The 21,778-nt window shown below is 40.0% G+C and overlaps 2 protein-coding genes across 2 annotated transcripts; both read right to left on the bottom strand.

Moving 5' to 3' along the window:
* Positions 1-1,933: 1,933 nt before the first annotated feature.
* On the bottom strand, positions 1,934-15,883 carry LOC137179543 (rho GDP-dissociation inhibitor 1-like). The gene is made up of 6 exons (XM_067584304.1): positions 15,782-15,883; positions 11,364-11,552; positions 7,667-7,750; positions 4,709-4,785; positions 2,703-2,766; positions 1,934-2,273 (listed from the first exon to the last, which is right to left on the bottom strand). The coding sequence occupies exons 2-6, from the start codon at positions 11,548-11,550 to the stop codon at positions 2,074-2,076; spliced, it is 612 nt and encodes a 203-aa protein (XP_067440405.1). The 5' UTR covers positions 11,551-11,552; positions 15,782-15,883; the 3' UTR covers positions 1,934-2,073.
* A 1,378-nt stretch (positions 15,884-17,261) lies between these two features.
* LOC137179542 (aly/REF export factor 2-like) lies at positions 17,262-20,359 on the bottom strand. Its single transcript, XM_067584303.1, has 6 exons — positions 20,047-20,359; positions 18,973-19,116; positions 18,742-18,889; positions 18,559-18,625; positions 17,426-17,651; positions 17,262-17,332 (listed from the first exon to the last, which is right to left on the bottom strand). The coding sequence occupies exons 1-6, from the start codon at positions 20,236-20,238 to the stop codon at positions 17,312-17,314; spliced, it is 798 nt and encodes a 265-aa protein (XP_067440404.1). The 5' UTR covers positions 20,239-20,359; the 3' UTR covers positions 17,262-17,311.
* Positions 20,360-21,778: the final 1,419 nt, after the last annotated feature.

The following is a 21,778-nucleotide window of genomic DNA, read 5'->3' as shown; positions in this document are numbered from 1 at the left end:
TAATTTAACATTTTTGGTGGAAAATACCACACTAGACGCAAATTATTCAAAACAGCATTTTTTTATGTCTTAAACATGTCTGGAGGGGATCTTTAATGATCAGTGTGTTCAGGTTAAAGCAGCACCACTTGTTTTCAAACCAGCACACATGTTAGAGGCCAAGTTGAGCAAAATCTTTATTGACCGAGAAGAGCAATCACAAATGATGATAGAATATACAACCCCACCAGCATGCCAGCGTTTTCATAGAAACTGTACAATGTGAAGGAATGTATGGAGCAGGAATACATAGTTTTCAATATCAGAAGAAGAAAAAAAAAAAAGTTTTACATCCATATGTTCTTTTACAGTACGAGTCGATTTCAATTTAATGTTACTGGTCAGTTTTAAAACCCTCCTCTCTCATTACATACTGAGCATGTGTTTCTCTGGTAGTGTCACCTGACTCTTTATGTCACTGTTGTCTCTGTCTGAGAGGGTCACTGGGTAAAAAGGCTGAAGGCCTGGTCAGTTTTCTCTTCACTACCAGCTCTGGAAGTTAGCGGGTGAGGTCAGACACCGCCGAGGTCTCCGGCAGCAGCAGACGGTGCCTGGCTCAGCCTCCTCCTGTGCTTTCTCTGGTACTACTCCTCCACACAAGGATCTCCTGACTGCAGGCTACGAGTTTGAAGCAATCTGAACGTGCAAGGGGGGGGCTTTGTAGGGGGGGGGATGATGTACATTAAGGCAAAGGGGGAACAACACAAAAAAAAAAGAAAAAAAAAGACACAATTTGAAATGTTTGTTGCTGTTTTTCTCCACATGATCATAGTTGGTGATAAGGCCTCATGGCTAAAAGGAGTGCCGAGATTCATCAATACTGATTTTTTTTAAAATGGGTTTGGTATCTTTTTTTTTCCTCTCCTATTCTTAACATTCAGTCCCCTGCAACTACAAGAAATGTTTTATGTTGGGATGCAGTGGGCGTGTGCACAGCTGTATCTGAGTAACCTGTATAAACAGTCTCCACTACAACAGGGCTACAGATGGTTATTAGTTGATAGCGAGAGTGAGCCCTTGATATACAGACTACCTGATAGCAAATACACACAAGGCATGCTAATTCTGCAGAGCTCCTGTCCTCCTCAGGACAGGATAGACATTAAGAAGTTTAGTCGATACATAAGGCAGCTTCTTTTTTACCCTTACTATACTTTTTACTCCCTTGTTCACTTTGGCCCCAGTCCCTATTTGAAGGGGAGTGGGTGAATACATTTAGGGAAAGGGAGGGAGGCGGCGTAGAGCAGCTCTGAATGAATTGTTCTTTTTTACAAGGCAGGTATTGGTAATTATATCAAAAGACAGCAAGCAAGTAGGCAAGCAAAGGAATGCTGAATGTAGCGAGGAGGGGGGGGGGGGGGGGGGCAGGTGGATGTGGTGGGGCCTGCTATGAACACAACAGCTGATTAACAGTGATGTGAATACAGTCACAATACACAACCATTGATACAATTATATAAAAAAGGCAAACAAAAGTTGATTGTACAGTTGCTTTTCCACATGTACTTCATACTGAGAGAGGAAGACACCATTCTGGAGAGGTGGAAGGCGGGGGTTAATCTCTTCAAGCAGCAAACGACTGGGACAAAAGAAACAAACAACGGGGGAGGGGCTGGGGTGTGAGGGAGTAAGGTGCTACATGGCACAGCTCAGTGAGTGAGTGAGTGAGTGAGTGAGTGAGTGAGGATGGCAGATTGGTGAATGGGTGTGCAACCAATGAAACCTTAAGGAGGGAGGAGATGGACGGACGGACGGGTGGGCAGGGCGTGGGTGGGTGGGTGGGTGGGGGTTTGGGGTTGATGGGGGACTGCTGCTACCGCTGCTGCTACTGATGTGGACAGAGAGGTGGGAGGGACGCTGAGGTGTTAAGACAGCGAAGGTGGGAACTAAGGCATGAGAGCATGAAATGCACAACAGAGGACAAACAAGGCAGAAATGAGGGACACGGGGCAGGGATGAGGGGGGGGGGGGGTGCTGAGGAACACACAGGGCTGAGGGATTTGTTTCCCTCGCCCCCCAACACAAAGGCCTCTTTTAGTCTTTCCAGTCTTTCTTGATGTTGAGGTTCCACTCCCAGGACAGGTGGTCGTGCTTGTCGTCATCGGTGAACTTGGATTTGATGACGTAGTTGCCGCGGGCCAGAACACCCTTAGGGGCCTCCTCCATCGTGGTCAGGAAGTCGTATTCGGCGGGACGAGGCCCGTAGCTGCCCACCATGTAGTCTGATTTATCAACTGTGCACAAAGAAGAAAGGATACTGTGGTCAGAGAGAAAAAGGAAGGGCAAATGTGGACATGAAATCCTCGTCTATGCACACAAACACAAATCTTAAATTTGCAAGAAAGGCTATTGTCTGTTTTGCTTTCTTGAGATCTTCTTGTAAATATATAAATGTCTCCACTTTGGGTACACGGGTTATATTTCTCTCAAGGGAGCGCAGGACATTTATAATAAACAAACCGATGTGGGACGATAATGAAAAGTTGTTTCCAGGATTCTCACATGGTCAGTTGATACTTGACATTTCATTGTTTTTGCCAACAGCAGGGTGGCAGACCTGACTGGAACCAGGTCATTATTTGTTAGATATTTAACATTCAGAGGACGAAGTGGTGTGTTTGTGGACATAACTTCCAACAGGTCAACAAACACTGTTCACTCACTCTTCATTCCTTTCCTGTATGTCTGCTGCACATACTTCAGACCTGAAACAATCTCCCTGTTCACCTGCGGAGACAAAAACATTGTTAGAGACATCTGCCACAACAACCAGTGTTAGAGTGATAACAGGGTAGAAATTAAGAATGGCTCGAGGCTAAATTGTCCCTAAAACTTTATTAAAAGCTTCTGCCGAGGTTGATAATACCCTGTTTTAGAATAACACGTGACCGTGACTAATATCCCAAAAGTACAGCATGTTATTTTGGAATCTATTGGTCTATTGGGGGATCCTCAAGACAAGGAAATAGGGCAAATATTTATCAGAAAAGATAAATACACAGCTTAAAGCAGGAAAATGTTGTCACATAAGTGCTGCTATTATTGTAAGAATCAGGACAAAAGTGACATCCCCCAAGACCTGCTGCCTGTTTCCAGCAGTGAGACAGATGTGTGGCATGTGAGATGCATTGACATTTAAACAATGACTACTAATTAATGAAGTATGTTAATACTCTTACATACATTTTTGAAAAAACAAAAATCATTCTTTTCACCTCTTTTACTTCTACCACAACTCAAGTGCTGCAGATGAATGTTTGCTGTGAGTAAAGCTGGAAAATAAATAATATCAATATCATGAGATGAGACTGGATATTTCCTGGGATTGTTTGTTGTAGTATGATATAGTTTTAATGTATTTTGCTTGTTCTTGTGTTGATTTTATATTGACTTTGAAATCTTTAAACGGTGATTTTATTGACACCCGGTAAACAGATTTATGACCTGCGATCAAATCACTATTTCATGCTTGTTCAGTTATCTGTTCACATAAACAGAGATATGCTAAATGAGAAGCAAAATCTTCAACACACAGACTTGAGTTTCTGCAGTTTCCTCCTAATTATGACTTATTAGACATTTTAATACCATACAGAATTAGGGATAGGAATTTATAAAATTTTATTGATACCAATGCCATTATCGATTCTGCTTATCGGTCTGATTCTTTATCGATTCCTGATCAATTTTCTCTGTGGAAAAAAGTAGGCCTACACAGGTTTTCAGTGTTATCGCGACTGTTTTGTTATCTCAGCTGTTTATCAATGACTTTGCATGCTGATGAATATATGAAATATAACTGGTAGATAAGATAAATGGTCCACAGCCAAATGTTAACTACACTAATTAATGAGTGAACTAATGTGAAAGCATCTTACAGTCTCCTGCCTGTATGAGAATAACAACATGAGGAGGACGAGGAGTGCTCCGCTGTGTTCAACGTTAACGTTATATCTCCAGCAGTAGAGCAGCCTCTCTGCTGCACTACTGCCTTTTCACAATCACAAAGTCCAAAAAGTGACAGAAAACCAGCGGAGACACTAAGGTCTACAATTATTTAGTAATTTACTGACTTTCATGTCCCATTTTTGTCAGTACTTCCCAACTGTATATAACAATAATTTCTATTAATATAATAATGTGACCTAGACCCAGAGTGGCAGAAAATTGAGGGATGGATTAACAAATTACAAAATAATTAATTAACTTCAGTTTTTGCTAAATTTGCCACTTGCCACATTTGAGTGGATGAGCTTCCTATATATTGTAGCTAGTAGTAGTGACAGTGTTTGCAGCAGGTCTGATGGTGCAAACTGAAACTCCAGAAAACAGGATTAAACAGCTTCTTGCAGCACAATCCACTGTCAGCCCAGTCTGACTTTATAGATGTAGAACGTCTCCTAACAGCTCATTAATGTTGCTTTCTACAGCAGTCAAGAAAATATAAGCTTAGTACTATAGGCCAGCCTAAATAGCACAGCCTGGGTCTGTGATTTCAAAATAACATGATGAATGTCAAATTCATCAATCACCTCCAATTAGTGTATTGGGATAATCACATTTTCACAATTGCAACAAATAAAAAGGGACAGATATTGTTTGCTCCTATTCCAGGGAAACAGGCTATGACCATATTTCTGTATATATCTGTAGCTACAGCAGCCCTCACCTTAAAGCTGATCTTTATTTTGTATTCAACTCCCTCCTTCAGCACAAAGGCCTGCTTCTTAAAGGCTTCCAGGTCCCCTGTTAGAAAATAAAAGAGAAGAAAATGCACAAGTATGAATATTAAGTTCATCATAGTCATAATGATTCATTCGTTGGGAAAATCCAGGACAAAATCCAACAACACCAAGTTCCAGTTAACTCCTTGACCGTTGGAACACAAAGATAACTTCTATGAAACAGATGGAGGTGTTTTAAACTGCCTTCTTTACATGATCGTAGCTCATACAGACTAGAGTCTGATGACTCATTCTTCTCTTTTGAGTCAGCTGAATAAAATTTGGAAGACATAAGATGTTTCTTGTTGTCAGCTGAGGGACCATCCAATGCCCTTGGTTGGCTGTTAAAATTCAAAGCTCTTTATCATTTCTTGTTTCACTTTGGGAATATTTTGCTACGAGCAACAGGAAAGCCCGCCATCATCAAGTAGTGTGAAGATCTTTACAAGGAAACATTAAGGAAGCTCTTTAATATTTCCTTTAAATTATTGATCAACTATGAGTGATGAGCATCAGAGATGAGTAGGACACTGTGATGTGAAAGCATTTCATTCTGGCTGGAGAGCTGTGACTGGACTGTATCACCATGAAGAGCAAGACACTCACAGCCTTCTGATCTGTATATATTCAACATTATATCACTGATATGCATGCTGTTTTTGTTTTTGGTGGCTTACGATGAAATTTAAATATTAAATGTTAAATAATTCTCAAAACTAACAAGGTTATTAATTGGTTGGCAATTAACAACAGTTAATTGTCATGTAAAAATCTGCTGCATGCATATAAACACGTAGCCCCTGGCACCATTGTTGACAATTATAACTTCTCCCATGAGACATATTCTATATTTTTACAACTGTTTTACCAGCACCAAGTTTAGAGCTGCAACAATTAGTCAAATCAATTAGTCAATCGAAAAGAAATTAATCGCCAACTATTTTGTTAATCGATTAATCATTCAAGTAATTTTTCAAGCAAAAATGGCAAATATTTGATGGTTCTGGGTTCTCAAATGTGAGAAATTGCTGCTTTTCTTGGTCTTACATGTTAGTTAATTGAATGTTTTGTGGTTTGGGACTGTTGGTCAGACAAAACAAGTCATTTCATGATGTTACTGTATCTTGTGCTGTAGTATATTGTGATGGGCTTTTTTCACTGCTTTCTGAGGATTTATACAACACATGATTACTCAATTAATCGAGACAATAATTGGCAGTTTCATCAATAATAAAAAATAATCATTAGTTATGGGTGTCCACGGGAGGAGTTATAGTTGTTGACAAATATAGTGTATTATAAAACATTTATTAACGGTTTACATACTGCTTATGAATGCTAAATGGAGGCTTTCAGTAAAGTGTATCAGGTTGCATATACAGAGTGCTAAAACACTTGCACTCACACTGTGATTATGAGGCCTAAACTGTTAGAGAGAAACACCAGATACTATAGACATGATAATAATAAATCAGGATTTCTTTTTCTATTCCATAAGTCAACAAGCCTCTGAAAATTTTTTTTTGGCAGCCACCATGTTGAGACTCACTGTCCTGTAGTTCCCAAGCCTCTAAAAACAGGCTCTTGATTTGACTGTTAGCTTCCAGCATGTTCCTGCTGGGCAGAGAATGCGTTCTTCCCGAGGGTCCCTACATCACAAGGGGCTGTTACACAGACACTGCAGTGATTCCTTTACTGGAAGTAATCAAAGTTTGTATGACTCATCCTCAGCAGGGTTTAACTTTAACTTCACATACACCTTAAAGATGCATTTCACCCAAACAAAACAGTCAGTTTTCATTTCACAATCAGATATCATTTGTATCCTTGTCTTTATGTAAAACTGCTTCATTATTCCATTTTAGGGAACACTGGCTATACACACACTGAGGTAGTTTATTGAATGTCCTGTACAATCAAATATAACACAATACAATACAAAAGCCCTGCAAAAAATTTTGATGTGAATATTCACTATGTACAGCAAGATCTGTGGATTATCCAGAGTTAATGGAATAACACCAAAAACGTTTTCCAAAGAATCTGATAACCTTTCTAACATTTTCAATCTCCCTTTCCACTTGTGCACGTCTCTTTTTCAGTCCAAACATCTCCATCAAAACACAGTAATTTCAAATTTGGCTTAATCTTCATGGTTCTTAAGATCAGAGGAGAGACAAACACAAATCTTTCTGCTTTGAGAAGCTGACCCTAAAAGGCTTTAATGTATATAATGAATTTAAGTATCCCATGCTGGTCTGAATATTGTGTTTTTGGGGGTATTTTCAACCTTAACGACTACAATTCAAACCAAATACTTAATGAGAATGTGGTCGGATTTTAAGAGCTGAATCTCAGCATTAGCATGAGCTATCTGTGTCTTTGAGCTATCAGTGGTGGGGATACTGACTGGAAAACCCATAGCCAGTCAAACTGTTTTAATTTTATTTACAGAATGGGCAGTCATTATTTTTAGCTGATACAGTAGGAAAAGCTAGACTGATACAGGGAAAGAAGAGACACAGGACAGAATGTTCTATGTGGATTCAAATCTAGGCCAGCTGGGGCATGAGCGGATCCAGAGGTGGGAGTCTTAACCACTAGATCATCACTGGGAATATCATGAATACAGTCTTAAAACAGAGCCAGCGCGGGGGTCAATAGTGATGCTATATTTGACTGGGACAAATATAGTTACTTGTGTTTCGAAATTGGATGTAGAATAAGGACAAAGGTACAGAAGGCAGCATTTCTGCATTGAAATTATATCTGGAGAATATGGGGGAATAACGTACTGTCGATTCTCAGTTCTACTATGAATGTTTGACAAAAGGCACATATTTAGGTTAGAAAGTGGTTAATATCTATTTTTGCTGCATATAACGGTGTGAACAAAGACTCACCTTGCAGGTCCAGGACCAGAGGGTTTGGGGCGCTTTCACAGATCAGAGACATCCGGGTCACCTGAACATTGGGAGCAGTGGGATCTGAGACAGAATGAAAAAACAGACATTTTCAAACCAGAGGTTTGATTTTTGTATATTTACTGCTCCTTATTAACTGCGTAGTGCAGGGTTTCCCATTAATTCATATATTTGTTGCAGCCTGCCTCAATATCAACATTGCCTGCCACATATTGATTTTCTATTTTCTCTCTCTCTCACACACACAAACACATAGCAACAGAGCTGTCTGTGAATAGCATGATGTTACACACTCGGTACAGCAGGTAGCAACATGCACCTTTAACGCTGGGTTATAGTCTGCCAGTAAAACCAAAGAAGAAGAGGAAGGGGTATGTATGGTTGTTGGTTTTTCCGGTTTTTCCCCACAAAGAAGGCTGGCCAAATCAGTCTGGAGATCACGTTTGGTTAGTATCATCTGCACAAATTTGTCCAAAACTGATGCATTTAAGTTAATTCTAATAAGTTAGTCAATCTATGTTCTTAACACAATCTCAGAGACCCAACTCTTCAAATAAGTTATTAGCAATTATGTTCAAGCTCGAGCAGACCTTCCATCATCCCGGGGAGGATGTAACGTTAAATCAATTTTGGGATGAATTTGGGACGAGAGTTGGAAATAAAAGGACAAAGTGCGCAAAAACAGAACAAGTCCAACTCCAGACAGCTTTCTGAGACCGTTAGCGTGTTAGCCGGTATGTGTGTGTGTGTGTTGACAGTAACTTAGTAACAGCAGCTCAACACGTGTGAAGCCATTAACCCAGCTGTATTCTTGAAGGATGAAGACTAAGTGGTTAATTGTAGCACCGCTAGTATAAAATATGTGCAGTGGAGCACCTCATATGTGGTACTATTTAATAATAATTTCAGCTTAGGCCAGGCTCAAAACATTTTCAACAGGACTGCGCAAGATCTGTGTCCTCTAACAAGCAGCTGTCCAAGTGCGTGAGCTCAGGGGAGCTGAAATCAGGACAGCTCTGCTGTAGTTGGGACAGCCTCTGCATTAATTAGACTTCAGTTTATTCCCAGTCCCAATGAAGAAACCTTCTCTCTTCTCCCAGAGACGACATACTGATTATCAGGGGTTCAACATACTAGAAAATGTAGACTAAACACACACTACTCCCTCTGATAATCTAAAAGATAACATCTGATCTGATCTGAAAAACTCAAAAGACCAGTTGGACCTGGTGTTGTGCCACTTTCACTCGACAGTGAGGACATTTTTATTTGGGCTGCAACTAACAATTATTTTTATTATCAATTTAACTGCCAATTATTTTTTCCATTTACGATTTAGTCTATGATGATAGCAATTTCTTAGAGCCCATGATGACCTCTTGAAATTGCTTGTTTCATCCAATCAACAGTCCACATTGGAAAAGCTGAAACCAGCAAATATATGACATGAAAAATGTCTCAAGCCATTGAACAATTTTGTCAATCTGCTAATCAATAAATTGACGGTTTCAGCTCTCATGTTTTTAACAAAGAGGAAAAAGATCCAAAGCTCAATGTTGTGGGTAAATTCACCTCCAATTACCATCTCAGTAGAAAATAAAGACTCTGACATCAGCATGTTTTATGGCATAATATCAGACTTCTTCTTCTGTTTTTCCTAACTCATATACTGTATGAAGTTAATTCCATCATAACAAAATACTGTGACACAAACAAGCCTTGAAGTACCTCTCCTCACAAACTTCAGCTACACCTCAGAACTTTTAGATCAGTGGTTCTCAACCTTTTTGCACATGTCTATGAGCTGTATCCAGATCAACCAAAGGCTGAAAATCAGAGATTTCTTTTTAACACATTATACATCTTAGAAAATAATTGCTGAAAACATGTGAAAAGACTCAACTATGTAGTACTGAATTGTGGAGTTGGACCGTTAGAATGTTTTTTTTACATTTCTGTGTTCAGGATTTTTTGGGCAGGTCTTAAATGGTGGATCGATGATGTAAAGGGGTGACTAGCATGACCTTTGCCCCTCTATATTAACACTAGAGCGCACATTCTCATAGTTACTATTTTTACACTGAGTAGTTTTACAAACAAAAAAATCGCAGACAACTGGGATTCACTTCAGATAATATGCTGTTACTGGTAAATGGGGCCATCTTCAGTCAAGGTTAGTGCTCAAAGAATTTTTATTTTAATTTAATTAATTTAATTTAATTCATTTTAAACCCAGGTGAAGCATCCGTTGACGGGTGGAGCCGCCAGCGGCTTCTGCTTCAGCACCAGTTGTGCGGCTGGGTGGTCTCCAGCCAGAGGGAGAGCATTTACCAGGCAGCACTTCACCAAAAAGCACAGTGTGAGAAGCTTTTACTCCACGGATGATGGACACAATGACCTGACCCCCAAGGACGTTTCAGCAGAGGAGTGAGTAATGTTAAATGCACCGAACTCCATTCAAAAAAATGACAATCTAACATAATGATTGGCGATGGATCGCTTGTTAACTTGTCATTTAAGTTACATGTTTACTGACACTAGTCCACATTTACCGACAAAATTTGTGCCAAATTAAACAGTGGCTCCTAACGTTACTTTATGTTTAAAATATCATCCATGTTCCTGACCTTACACCCACAAACAAGGCCTATTTTAAATTGTGTATTTTTATACAGGAGTTTGGTATCAGCATTGTTAACTCAGAGGCTGTTCAGTTGGGCCGTGCTTTCAGTGTCTTCAGTTGACACGACAGCAGCATTTCAGACCAGAGAATACTGCTTATTTTTCCACGATTTTGAAAACTTTTTGAAATTTTTTTTTTATACTTGGCGATTTTTTTTGATCGTTCAAATTTGACTGGGTGGTTAATTACACATTTACAATTACACACAAACTCAGAAAACATATTTATTATTGCTTTACATGGACTTTAGAGTAACAATCTCGAAGATCTCCATTTTGTTCTCTTTGGCAGCACCATATGGCGATAAGCGGTAATTGCTGGTGGGTTTTTGGACCTCACTCAGCTTCACTCCCAGAGATCCAAACAGTGTTGCTGTGTGATGTCATGCCAGCACAAACGCATTAAAGAATGAGTCTGTTGTGTTAGCCTACCCTCTCTGGCAGATCAAGCACTGGGTGATGGAAAACGCATCACTAACTGCGCCACATGTGATTTGAATGCATCAATCAAAATGATCAAAATACTGCAAATGCAAGAGCATACATCAGTGCACTCGGCGATAGATAGTGACTCAACAGACATTTATTTAAATGAAAATCTTCAAGATTATAACTTTAACTACTTTTTAGAGGCTGAAGAGGTAAAATTGTGTTGTAATTTACGAGAAACAAGCAATGATTAGAAGAAAGTCTAATCCCCAACGTTATTAGATTATACCTCCATTAAATTGCACCTCATACTTTAAAGTGCAAACTATGACACTCTATTGACCAATCAGGTATCATCCTTCCCATTCAGCAAAGCAGAGAGATTGTTCTACACAAAGTTGGATTAAGGTTTTATGCCACCTAAAGTGTGACAATTATTTATTTGACAACTTCCAATTTTCTTACTTACTTTCACCTGCTCATTCAATTACCCCCCCCCTCTCTCTCACTCTCTCTCTCTCTCACACACACACACACACACACACAAACACACACACTGCATTACCAACTTCAGCAACTCCAGAGCCAAGCAGGGCTTCCTTATATTTGCGTAGGCTCTCATCATCCTTATCCAGTTCCTGGATCTCTTTCACGCTCTTTTGGGCTGGAGGCTTGTAGTTCACCGGCTCCGGCTCCTCGTTTTCGGCGGCAATGGCTGCTAGCTGCTCCGGAGTCACCTCATCCTCAGCCATGTCTGGAGACAGAGTGAGAGCAGGGGAGGAAAAATGGTGGGAATAAATGTGTGCAAAAGACAGCAGGTCAGGGATAGAAAAAAAAAAAAGAGGCTGTAAACTTCAATTTTTAAATGCGCAGCACGCAGGAAATTCTTCCTGTAATCGTAATGGACACTTGGCTCTTGGGAAAGAGGTTGTAAATCAGTGGACAAACAGATGACCACAACAATAATGCTGGTGAGGAATGCTGATGGAAAGCATGCAGCCTATTGAATCTTTAGCTGCACTGAGGTGGAGCTGATAAAACGGCTGCGGCTGATGACCTAATCTAGCTGTGTGGTAACATCTGAGCACACTTCTCTGAAATAACATCACCACTCTAAAAGAGTCATGAAATGGACCAAACAAACAGTTCAGTCTGTCACTGCTTCTTCCATGCTATAAGCTCACAGCAGTGTACAACACACGGCTTTAAAAATCAGCTAATGCACTATATTTCTATTTTTGATATCAGGCTACATGACAGATGTTCTGCATAGAAAATACCATTCTGTGAAGAACAATCTGCAGTAAAAGCAGAGGAATTCTTGTGCATACATAAAATACTACAATTCATGTCATAAAATGAGGACTAAAGAAGAAAAGGATGGGCGGGTTAAATTAAGAAAATGGGTTTCAGTTTCACTCTGAAAGTGAATGAAGGGCTCGACATTAAGGCTTGTCCACTTGTCTGGGGCAAGTGGATGTTTTGGACGACAAGTGGAAGAGAAATATACTTGCCCCACCAGACAAGTTAAAAATAATAAACAAAAACAAACAAACAGACAAACAAAAAAAATACTGTGTGTCTTCACATTATGTGCCAATTATTACTCAGCTATTTAGTTAAATGAATACATTCAGAACAGCAACTTGAAACAAATGCAGTTTTCTCCATGATACATCCATCTCAGAATGGGATAGATCAGTGCATAGGCTGTGTGCGTAGTGAGTGTGCGGTTGACAGAGACTGTGTGTGTGTGTGTGTGTGTGTGTGTGTGTGTGATGGCGAGCCTGGTGACAGGAGCAGAGCATGAAGTTAGCAGTATAGCTGTGAACGTAGGACATAAGAAACCTCACTGTAATATGATCATATTTATATTTCATGTTTAACCTTGATCAATGTATTTCTCTTGGTGGAAATCTGATGTTTTCACATCACAGATGTTAAAGAACAGCATTACAGTCCCAGTGAAATGGAGGTTAGAGTGTCTTTAACCTCTGTACTGAGCCATTTTTACCCAGACAAGTGACTTTTTTGCCTGGACAAGTGAAAGGTAAATTTACTTGTTCAATGGACAAGTTCCTCAAAAAGTTAATGTCTAGCCCTGGAATAACCTGGTTTCTTCATTCTGTATTTCCCTATGGTGAGGTCATTCCTTGCTAAGGAGGGTAGTAGGAAAAAATCCATCTGCCGAAACACAACAAGTAACAAAAGCAGGAAGAGCTTTGTTTATGCCAAAAGATTTGACATTCACATTAAGGCCATCCCACCCTCAGCACTAGACAGGCGCAACAGGCCCCCGATCCCCACTTGAGACTCAAGCAATGCAGTGCAGACAATCAAATCACTACAATTCGTGTCCATTCCTTAAAGTGACATCCTCCTACACCTCCTTAGTGTTGCTGGTTTATCTTTCATCACTTAAGTGTAGCAATTCAGATATTGTAAATAATCATGGCAACATTCTGAGCTCTGCTACACCTGAAGAAACATAAAGGGTCACTCTGTGTATAACACTAACTTGCTCAAATGTGGAAATACAAGCAGGGTGAATTAAGAATGTAAACTCTCTCTGGGCATTTGCAATGAGCTTAATCCTTCACTGTCATGCCAAATACACAGCTAGTCAGCTGACCTGAACAAATGGCAATGTAGAACTGTGTAAGACTTGCAGATATGTCAGAAGACATTTTACATTTAGCTGTAATGACACATAATTGTAGGAGCTAACTTTACCTTCATCTCCACCAAACACTTCTCATCAAGTAATAATGCTTTAATACCTATTTGACATCAGTTTACATAATGATAGCAACCACAGAGAGAGTGGTAGGTAAATCATGGAAGTGATTGAGAAAGTTTTAAGATATGATAATAGGGCTGCAAAGCATATACATACAATACAATTTCCATTATTAATCAAGCAACAAATTGTAATATAGAAGTAAAAACAGCTGTACAATATTTCATATCTTAAGTCACCATAACATATGCAATCATAATCTTGTCAACAACGGTAAACGGTTGCTGTGATTATCTCTATATGGGTTCCTCCTCCTGGTTTGACGTGGGAGTTTCTGAGCATACCCTCTTCCCAAGTCTCTTCTCTGACCTGCCCAAACTAGCAGCCGTCAGAGGAATGTCTGCAAGCATTAGGCGACTCCATCACCTGAGGAGCTGTAGGTCTGTAGTCACAAACGTGCCTGAGCAGGAGCCAATAACCTGCTCAAATTTTCCCTTTTTTCATCCTAACTTTTCCACCACTATACTACATTGTACACAAATTCTGTTACCTGAACAGAGGAACCAATGACTGGTGACTAAATGAGAGAGGGATTCATTTGTAAAATGACCTCAGCTGGTTACACTGATTTTCTGTTATCAAATCTCACTTCATATTACACTAATATGCACTTTTCTGATAGAAATTCAAATAGAGCTTATTAGAAGCAAGTCCCCTGGTACATCTGAATAATGAAAATGTGCTTCTTCTCTTGAAATTGCGATATAGACCTGGTAGACGATTGGTCATATGACAAGGTACTGCAGCAAAGGAGTCCAGACTCTTTTTACTGAACATTCCTTTGATCTCAGAATACACTCCACTGTTTTGCATAACCAAATTTGATATCTGCAAGAAATTTTTTTTACATCAAGGCTGTTTGTAATGACAGGAGAGGTGTTGGTGGGGGAGGGGGCTTCAGAGTGGACGCATTATGTAACTGCTGGCATTAAACCCTCTGTCACTGTGGTGAAAAATCAGTGCTTCTATTTAGGTGGAAAGGATCCTATAGAGTGGTCATGTCTGCTAGCAGGACGTTGGCCTCAATTAATGTTTAGGATTTTTTTGCTACTGTTTTACATACCACTGTGAATTTCTAACATGACATATCTGCCATGCTGTTCTACTTGATCACATGAGCTTTGTTTCTATATTTCAGATGGGTTCAAGAGACCCAAGATTTAAAGATGGGTCAACCAAAATATATAAGAGGCCTCATCATGTGTTGTCATGCAAAACATCAACACAAAGAAATTTCAGGACTGCGCTGGAATCCAAAGTGAAAGGCCCACCCCACCCAGCCTGAGGGGAAAGAAGCAGCCTTTAGCAAGCAAACTGCTCACTGAATAAGACAGGAAGCTAGAAACTTCAAATGCACATAAACAGAGAAGTGCAAGAGAGGCCGGAATGTGACTAACTGAAGTTTACCTCTTCTGTCTGACCTGGGCTTCTTCAAAGTAAATCCATTTCAATGTTAAACACTAACAAACTGCAGAGCAGAAACACCATCTGTCCAGTTTCTTCCTGTTGGTCTGACACAAAGATTAAATATCACCTAATACAGAATGATATATGGAAATATTATTAAAATATTTCGAGGAATTATTATTTATTCCTATTAACAAAAATGTGAAACTCAAGATTTTTTTTCCTGACACATCAAAGCTATCAATCACAGCTTTTAGAAATCAGTGCGAATAATTAAATCACTGTTTGCTGGCAAGAAATGAGCTGTGAAAACAGGGTTATGATCATTTACAAATGTTGCCTATATTATGCAGCGTTATTGACCACGAGAGTATCAAGAGGCTGATCGCAGCTGCCGTAGAGATGAAACAGTAACATGTCATGAATGTAAAGGCTTGCTCCTCCTGTATACCGGCAGCTTTTTACGCCACCGGCTAACATGTTGACGAGTCCGAGTGATAAAAATGGATTTCTATTTAACAATGGGTCTCAACTTTTCTTGGCGCCGAGCCTTTCCTACAGGGTGGGACTGAAGGGAGAGACAAGTGGCTAGCTGCTGGGTTGCTGGGAACAATCCAGCCAAGCTAACCACAGCCTGCGGGCTAACATTAGCCGGACAAGTTATCATCACTTGACGGAGGGCAGGAGGGAAATAAAAACCCTTTTTGCGGCGTGTGCCGGTTAAGAATGCTCTAGAGATGCTGTTGCTCGCTGCAGCAGAAACCGAGAAGACTTACCTTTATATTAAAAGCAGTAGTGATTTCAGGAGCCTCTGCGGTAAGTGCGTTCGTAGCTCTGCGCTGCTGAGCAAGTATGGCGGACAACGGGACTGCCGGCGCCGCCCCGTGCGTCCGGGAACATGTTCGCGCACGTTGCACGCAGGGGACGTGCGGTGCGGTGCGGTGCGGTGCGGCGCCGCGCGCACTTAAAAATCGGTTTTCAGATAAAATTATGGAGCCTTACTCTAGCTTCAGTCTTAGAACACTGTAACTGAGACGCACAGTTTTCTCCTCTGACGGCTGCAATTAAAGGACGGCTCCGTCAAGGGCACACAAAACTATACAATCCTTTTAACTTTTTACCATTTAATATTTATTTCGGCACTCTTCACTTATTTGCACTATTGGTATCCTATTTACAGTTCACAGAAAAGGTTTTTCCCGTATATAGTCATTCCTCGTGCATATTTCTGAAGATGTAGTATTCTGTGTAAATACAGTGAGAGCCACTAAACCAGAGTCGAATTCCTTGTATGTGTAAACATACTTGGCCAATAAAGATGATTCTGATATTAGGATGAGCTAAATTATAGAATGGATTTTTCCACAGGAGGACTGGAAATCTTGTCCCCACCACTGACATTAGAATCATATTAGGAAAGGATCTCTTCACAGCCAGTATGGACAACAAGAATTACAGTAACTAATAACTCTTTGAAAGTGTACAGTATCAGTCAAAAGTTTGGACACAATTTCTCTTTCAGTTGAATGGGAAGGTGTCTATACTTTTGACTGGGACTGTATGTGGGCATGTTAGTAAAGTATACTTGAAAAATTGTGAACCTGTCCTTTTTCAACCTTACGCTAAAGATGTTTTGCAAACTGATTTGGGCTATCCCTAAATTGGGTTTTACTAGAACATTTTGTCACTTCTGAAGCCAACGTTACTGATAGTTATAAAGAGATACAAAAGCAAAATATTCTTACAGCACAATTCTGTTTTCATTTGGTGATATTTGGTTTCTGTCCATTTTAACATGACTGACACTGTCATACTTAAAAGCAACAGCATTTTATGTCCTGGGAAGAAACATTTCTAAATAAACGAACACCAGATGATTCAATATAATGATTTATGTACAAAACCCTTGGAAATATGTCCATATGTCAAGTATACAGTACCAAGTGACAGAATTGATGTACAGTAACATTTAAACATCACATTAAACGGTCTATCAAACCACTGAATCATGTTTACATGATTGGGGAAGAAAAAAAAAAAAAAAAAAGAAATCTATCATGTTGCAGGAAGCTGATGGCCTAAAGGAAAAAAAAAAAATCCTGAAAACATGGGTACAAAAATAAGAAATATTAAAATCAACAGAATGCATTGGTCCATAAAATAAAATGGCTTCAAAACAAGCGTAATGAGGTCCAATCCATCACGTCCGATCAACCAGATAAAAACAAAACATTTTTAAAATTTTTAAAAAAACAAAAGAAAACAAAAAAAAACAGGACTTGATGCAGGTTTCTGTCCGGGTGCTTCTAACTGGTGTCCATCTGAGACTGAAAGATGAGACACAAGATCAGCATTAAATCTTCACAGTAGAAGAAAAATACAGTATAGATAAAGGATTTTATGAAAAGCTAAGGACATACCATAGCATTGTAAGCATCCAACTGGGCATCCAACTCTTCTGCAGAAAGTTGGGGCCTGTTTCCACTTCCCCTTCCCCGACCTCTGGAACCTCTGCCGCCGCCACCACCACCACCTTGCCTCCGTTCACTCCTTTCATTCCTTTCACTCCGTTCATTCCTTTCACTCCGTTCATTCCTTTCAAACTTGTGTTGGCCAAGCCTGCTCCTGTCGAACCCTCTGTTTGAACTGCAAAAGAACAAAAAGACCAGTCATTTTTAGATGAGATGTCATTTTGCAGGAAATTAAGCTAGCAAGCTCGGCTTGGGCGGCATCTTTTTTTTTTTTTTTACCTTCCTGTCATTTCACTGGGGTATCGGTATATGACGGTATTTGTGGATAAAAAACAAAACATTAAAAGCTTTGCTGCTGGTGATAAGAGTCATTTTAGCATGTATGACACTATCTAGCCTTCAATGCTGTGTGTCTATTCTGCAATTAGCCTACTTAGACCAGTCTTAATGTGTTTAAATTCTCATGGTCCATAGAATAATGAACAGAAAATAAGGAAATAAGCGTCTTTCTTCCTCAGATTCTTGCTGGAGGTCCTGATGACACTTTTTTCCTGCAGCCAACACATCAGTGGGCTAAACAGAGATGATGTGCAGGTGGAAGTGGCAGACTGGCAGTTGAATAAAATTATGTGGCTAATAATCTGCTTTTGTAGTTAGAAGAAGTCATCTCAAGATCAAGAAGTTATATGTGGCAGTATTTTCATGATTCACTAGCAGTCGCCATCTTTCTCAGCTCAGCTGCCTGATCCATGAGTAGAGACTGACCTCTGGTGGCGTAGCCATGTGCTACAATACATCACCTCAATACAGCATCTCCAGAAGAGTTTAATAGAAAGAAGAGCGCTTGTATTTGACAGTATTGAAAAATCACACAGTCAGGATTTCTAAATACTCTCGTATACCGTAATACCATGATACTGCCCAAGCCTACTAGTAACTGATTACAGATACTTGCATTTGTGACTATTAGTAAAGCAAACTCTGTTCATAAATGTTGTTTCCCCATATTTCACAATCAAGCTTCCCAAAATCTATAGTTTATTCCTACGTTCAGAATGAATGACCCCTTTTATGTGACATACCTTTGTGTAGGCTGTCTACTCTGTGTGTCGACCTCTGAAGTCACTTGCTGGATTTTCATGGGGCGGCCTAAAAGAAGAAAAAAAAAAGTATTAACACATGAAGTGGTGCATTTCTTCTAAGCGCTTTTGAAGAAGCCTCCAAAGTAATACAACACCACTGTAGCATGAGAACTGAATCCTCACCATCGAGTGGGACACCATTGTAGTGCTTCATGGCTTTGAGTGCATCTGCCCTTGTTACAAAGTGAACATCTGCAGTTCCTTTACTGCGGCCGGACCGGTCATAGTGTACAGATATCTTCTTTAATTCTCCAAACTCTTCAAACAGCTCCTGGAGAGCAAAACAGAAATGTCAGTCACACTCTCAACACTTTGATGCTAGCAAAGTGGATTAACAGGCTTTTAGTGAATTACCTTCATATCTGAGTCGGAGACGCCAAAGTCCAGATTGGAAACTAGCAGCTTGCCACTACTGTCTTCACTTCTTTCTGGTGCCCTGCGTCCACTGGTGTGCTCCTCAAACATGTCATGCTGCCATTTGTCTGGTAACTCTCTGGGCTGCAAATAGCAACAAAAGAAAAACGATATAATCTTCAGGTTCCTTTTAGCCTTTTAACAGTTCACAAGGGGATGTGCTCATGTTCAGATAGCTACAACATGTTACAATTCAAATATAGATGATGGGTAAACAGTCTTGATCAAGATGATGATACAAAGGAAGAACCAAAGGTGAGACCAGTAGATGTGGGTCTGGCAAGACTGAGCACTTTCTGTAGAGCCTATGCTGTTGTGGTGTTTTGCAAAAGTCAGATAACATAAACCGCCAGTATGGTCATTTTTCCTTAAAAAAATATTTCTGACTCAGGCCAGGTTTTCCCACAGGAAGAGTCCAATTAAAAAGGGGATATTTACTTTTCTTCTGCAACAGAGAAAAACATTAACTCTTGCCTCCCGTTGAGGTTCTGACTGAAGTAGATAAAAATAGTTCAAGGAAAAAGAACAAAGAATTATAAGAGGAAGCTTTTAATTAATTCAAATGTATTTAATTAATTATCAGAATTTAAAAATACCTGGGTAATGTTGGCACATTGCAAAACATCAACAGCCTATCCTCCTCACCGGATAACTTCACTTGAAACACCTTCTCAAAAAGGCACAAAGCGGCCATCTTGATAAAAGAGCAAGTCTCACTCGGGGGACATTTTTTTTAAAAGCCTGACCTGTTGCTTCTGGTCAGTGCTGCTAAGGGAGCGTGAAACATGGTTGTAGTACACAGTCCACAGCTGAAGAAACATTCAGTGTAGAGATGTGAACTAATTCTCGGGTAGTTTGCGTACATGTGACGCTGGTTCAGGGTGCCTCACTGTCATTAAAACACACCAGTTACGGAAGTCCCTTATCATGTAATAACGACTGTAAAAAAGAACACGATAAACAACATTTATCCACGTTACTTTCACTTCCGTTCAAAGTGTTTCTCTTTCATACCCTGGTGTACGGTGTGGTTCTGTTGTTTTTCTCGCGGCTGAAGTTATTCTGTCGACTCCGCACCGACCTCGACCATCCACCGGCCCGACCTGAACTTCCCCCCGAGCCGGACGATGCTCCGCCGCGGCCGCTGCCTCCTTTCTTATTCATCTTGATAATGTCATCCAGAGACATGCTCATCTTGTCGGCCATCGTGGCGCTCAAGCTTTTTACCTGAAGCTGAATATAAACAAAGAACTTTGAGCTGTAAAACACGATGGTTTGTCTGCTACTTTCTCCTGTGGCGCGGTGTTGAAACTGGCGGAAATGCGTAAATAGCTTGCGGACGTGACGACATCGTGCAAGCTCCGCCCTCTCTTTTTTTCACAAAATACTTTATTGAACAATTAAAGTCCAAACACCATCTGCATTTTTTTTGTTTTGATATTAATTTTAGGACCTTGGTACAAATTTATGTAAAAACACAGTTACATATCTCTAACCTCTGCAAGTTGAAGTTAATATTTCTCTTTTTTAATTTTTGTTTGCCACTGAATTACTCAACCTGTAGGCTTGTTCATTGTCCAAATATTAAAGGAATCAGTGGGTGAAAAGTCATATAATCAGTCAACTTACAGATGGCACAGATGTACTTAGATCTTAGATCAGATACTTAGATCTATGGTACTTTGGTGGCTTTGAAGAACTTTTCAGTGGCTATTGATACAGATTCCTCTGTGTCAATTGTCTGTTTATTGTTGGTACGGAATTATTACGCATGCGCATTGGTATTAATTGTGCAAGATCACATGATCAAATTCAAATTGTTTCAAAATGGAGGATCGTTTTTGCTTGTAGGTGATACACCAATCCTTCCCATGGTTTGGGTTAGGATGGTTAGGTGTACACACAAAAACCACTTTGTTAGGGTTAGGGAAAGATCATGGATTGTATTAAAACAGTAAAAATGTTCCGTCTAACGACACTGAAATGCCCAACATGACGGTCAAAATGTCCAATAAAAATTTCCCATTTAATGACACTAAAATGCCCGACATGATGGTAAAAAATGTCCTGTTACTGGCTACAAGAGGCCCAGCAATAGGTTCTGGCAACCCATATCAATAGGACAAACTACTATCAGCATGGAAAATCAGTCCAGACCAACAGCCTGTGGACTACTGGCACGGAATCCCGTTCCTTGTCAATAGTTGGTAAATTTTTGAACCGGTTCTGTAGCCATAGCCAGTGCCTTCTGAATAAGCGTGAATTATTGTACGTAAATGGACTGCATTTATATAGCGCCTTTCTAGCCTTCTGACCACTCAAAGTGCTTTACACCGCATGCCAACAGTCACCCATTCACACACACGGTAATACACTGATGGCAGGGGCTACCATGCAAGGTGACAGCCTGCTCATCAGGAGGGGAACCTAACCCATTCACACATACTCACACAGGGAGCAATTTGCGGTTCAGTATCTTGCCCAAGGACACTTCGACATATGGACTTGAGGAGCTGGAGATCAAACCACTGATCTTCCGATTAGTGGACAACCCGCTCTACCTCCTGAGCCACAGGCATATGTGCCCATATGTACATAACTCTAACAAGATATCTGTAAATGGTATACAAACACTCAATCAATTATCTAGATATTACAATATGCAAAAACTCATCTGACAGAAGTAACAAAATTTCTCACCCAAATTATCAAAAGCAGCTGTTTTTAACTGCTGGCTACAACATGA

Source organism: Thunnus thynnus, chromosome 3 (assembly GCF_963924715.1).
Source record: "Thunnus thynnus chromosome 3, fThuThy2.1, whole genome shotgun sequence".
NCBI classification, from domain to species: domain Eukaryota; kingdom Metazoa; phylum Chordata; class Actinopteri; order Scombriformes; family Scombridae; genus Thunnus; species Thunnus thynnus.
This window is presented reverse-complemented; position numbering and strand designations above follow the sequence as displayed.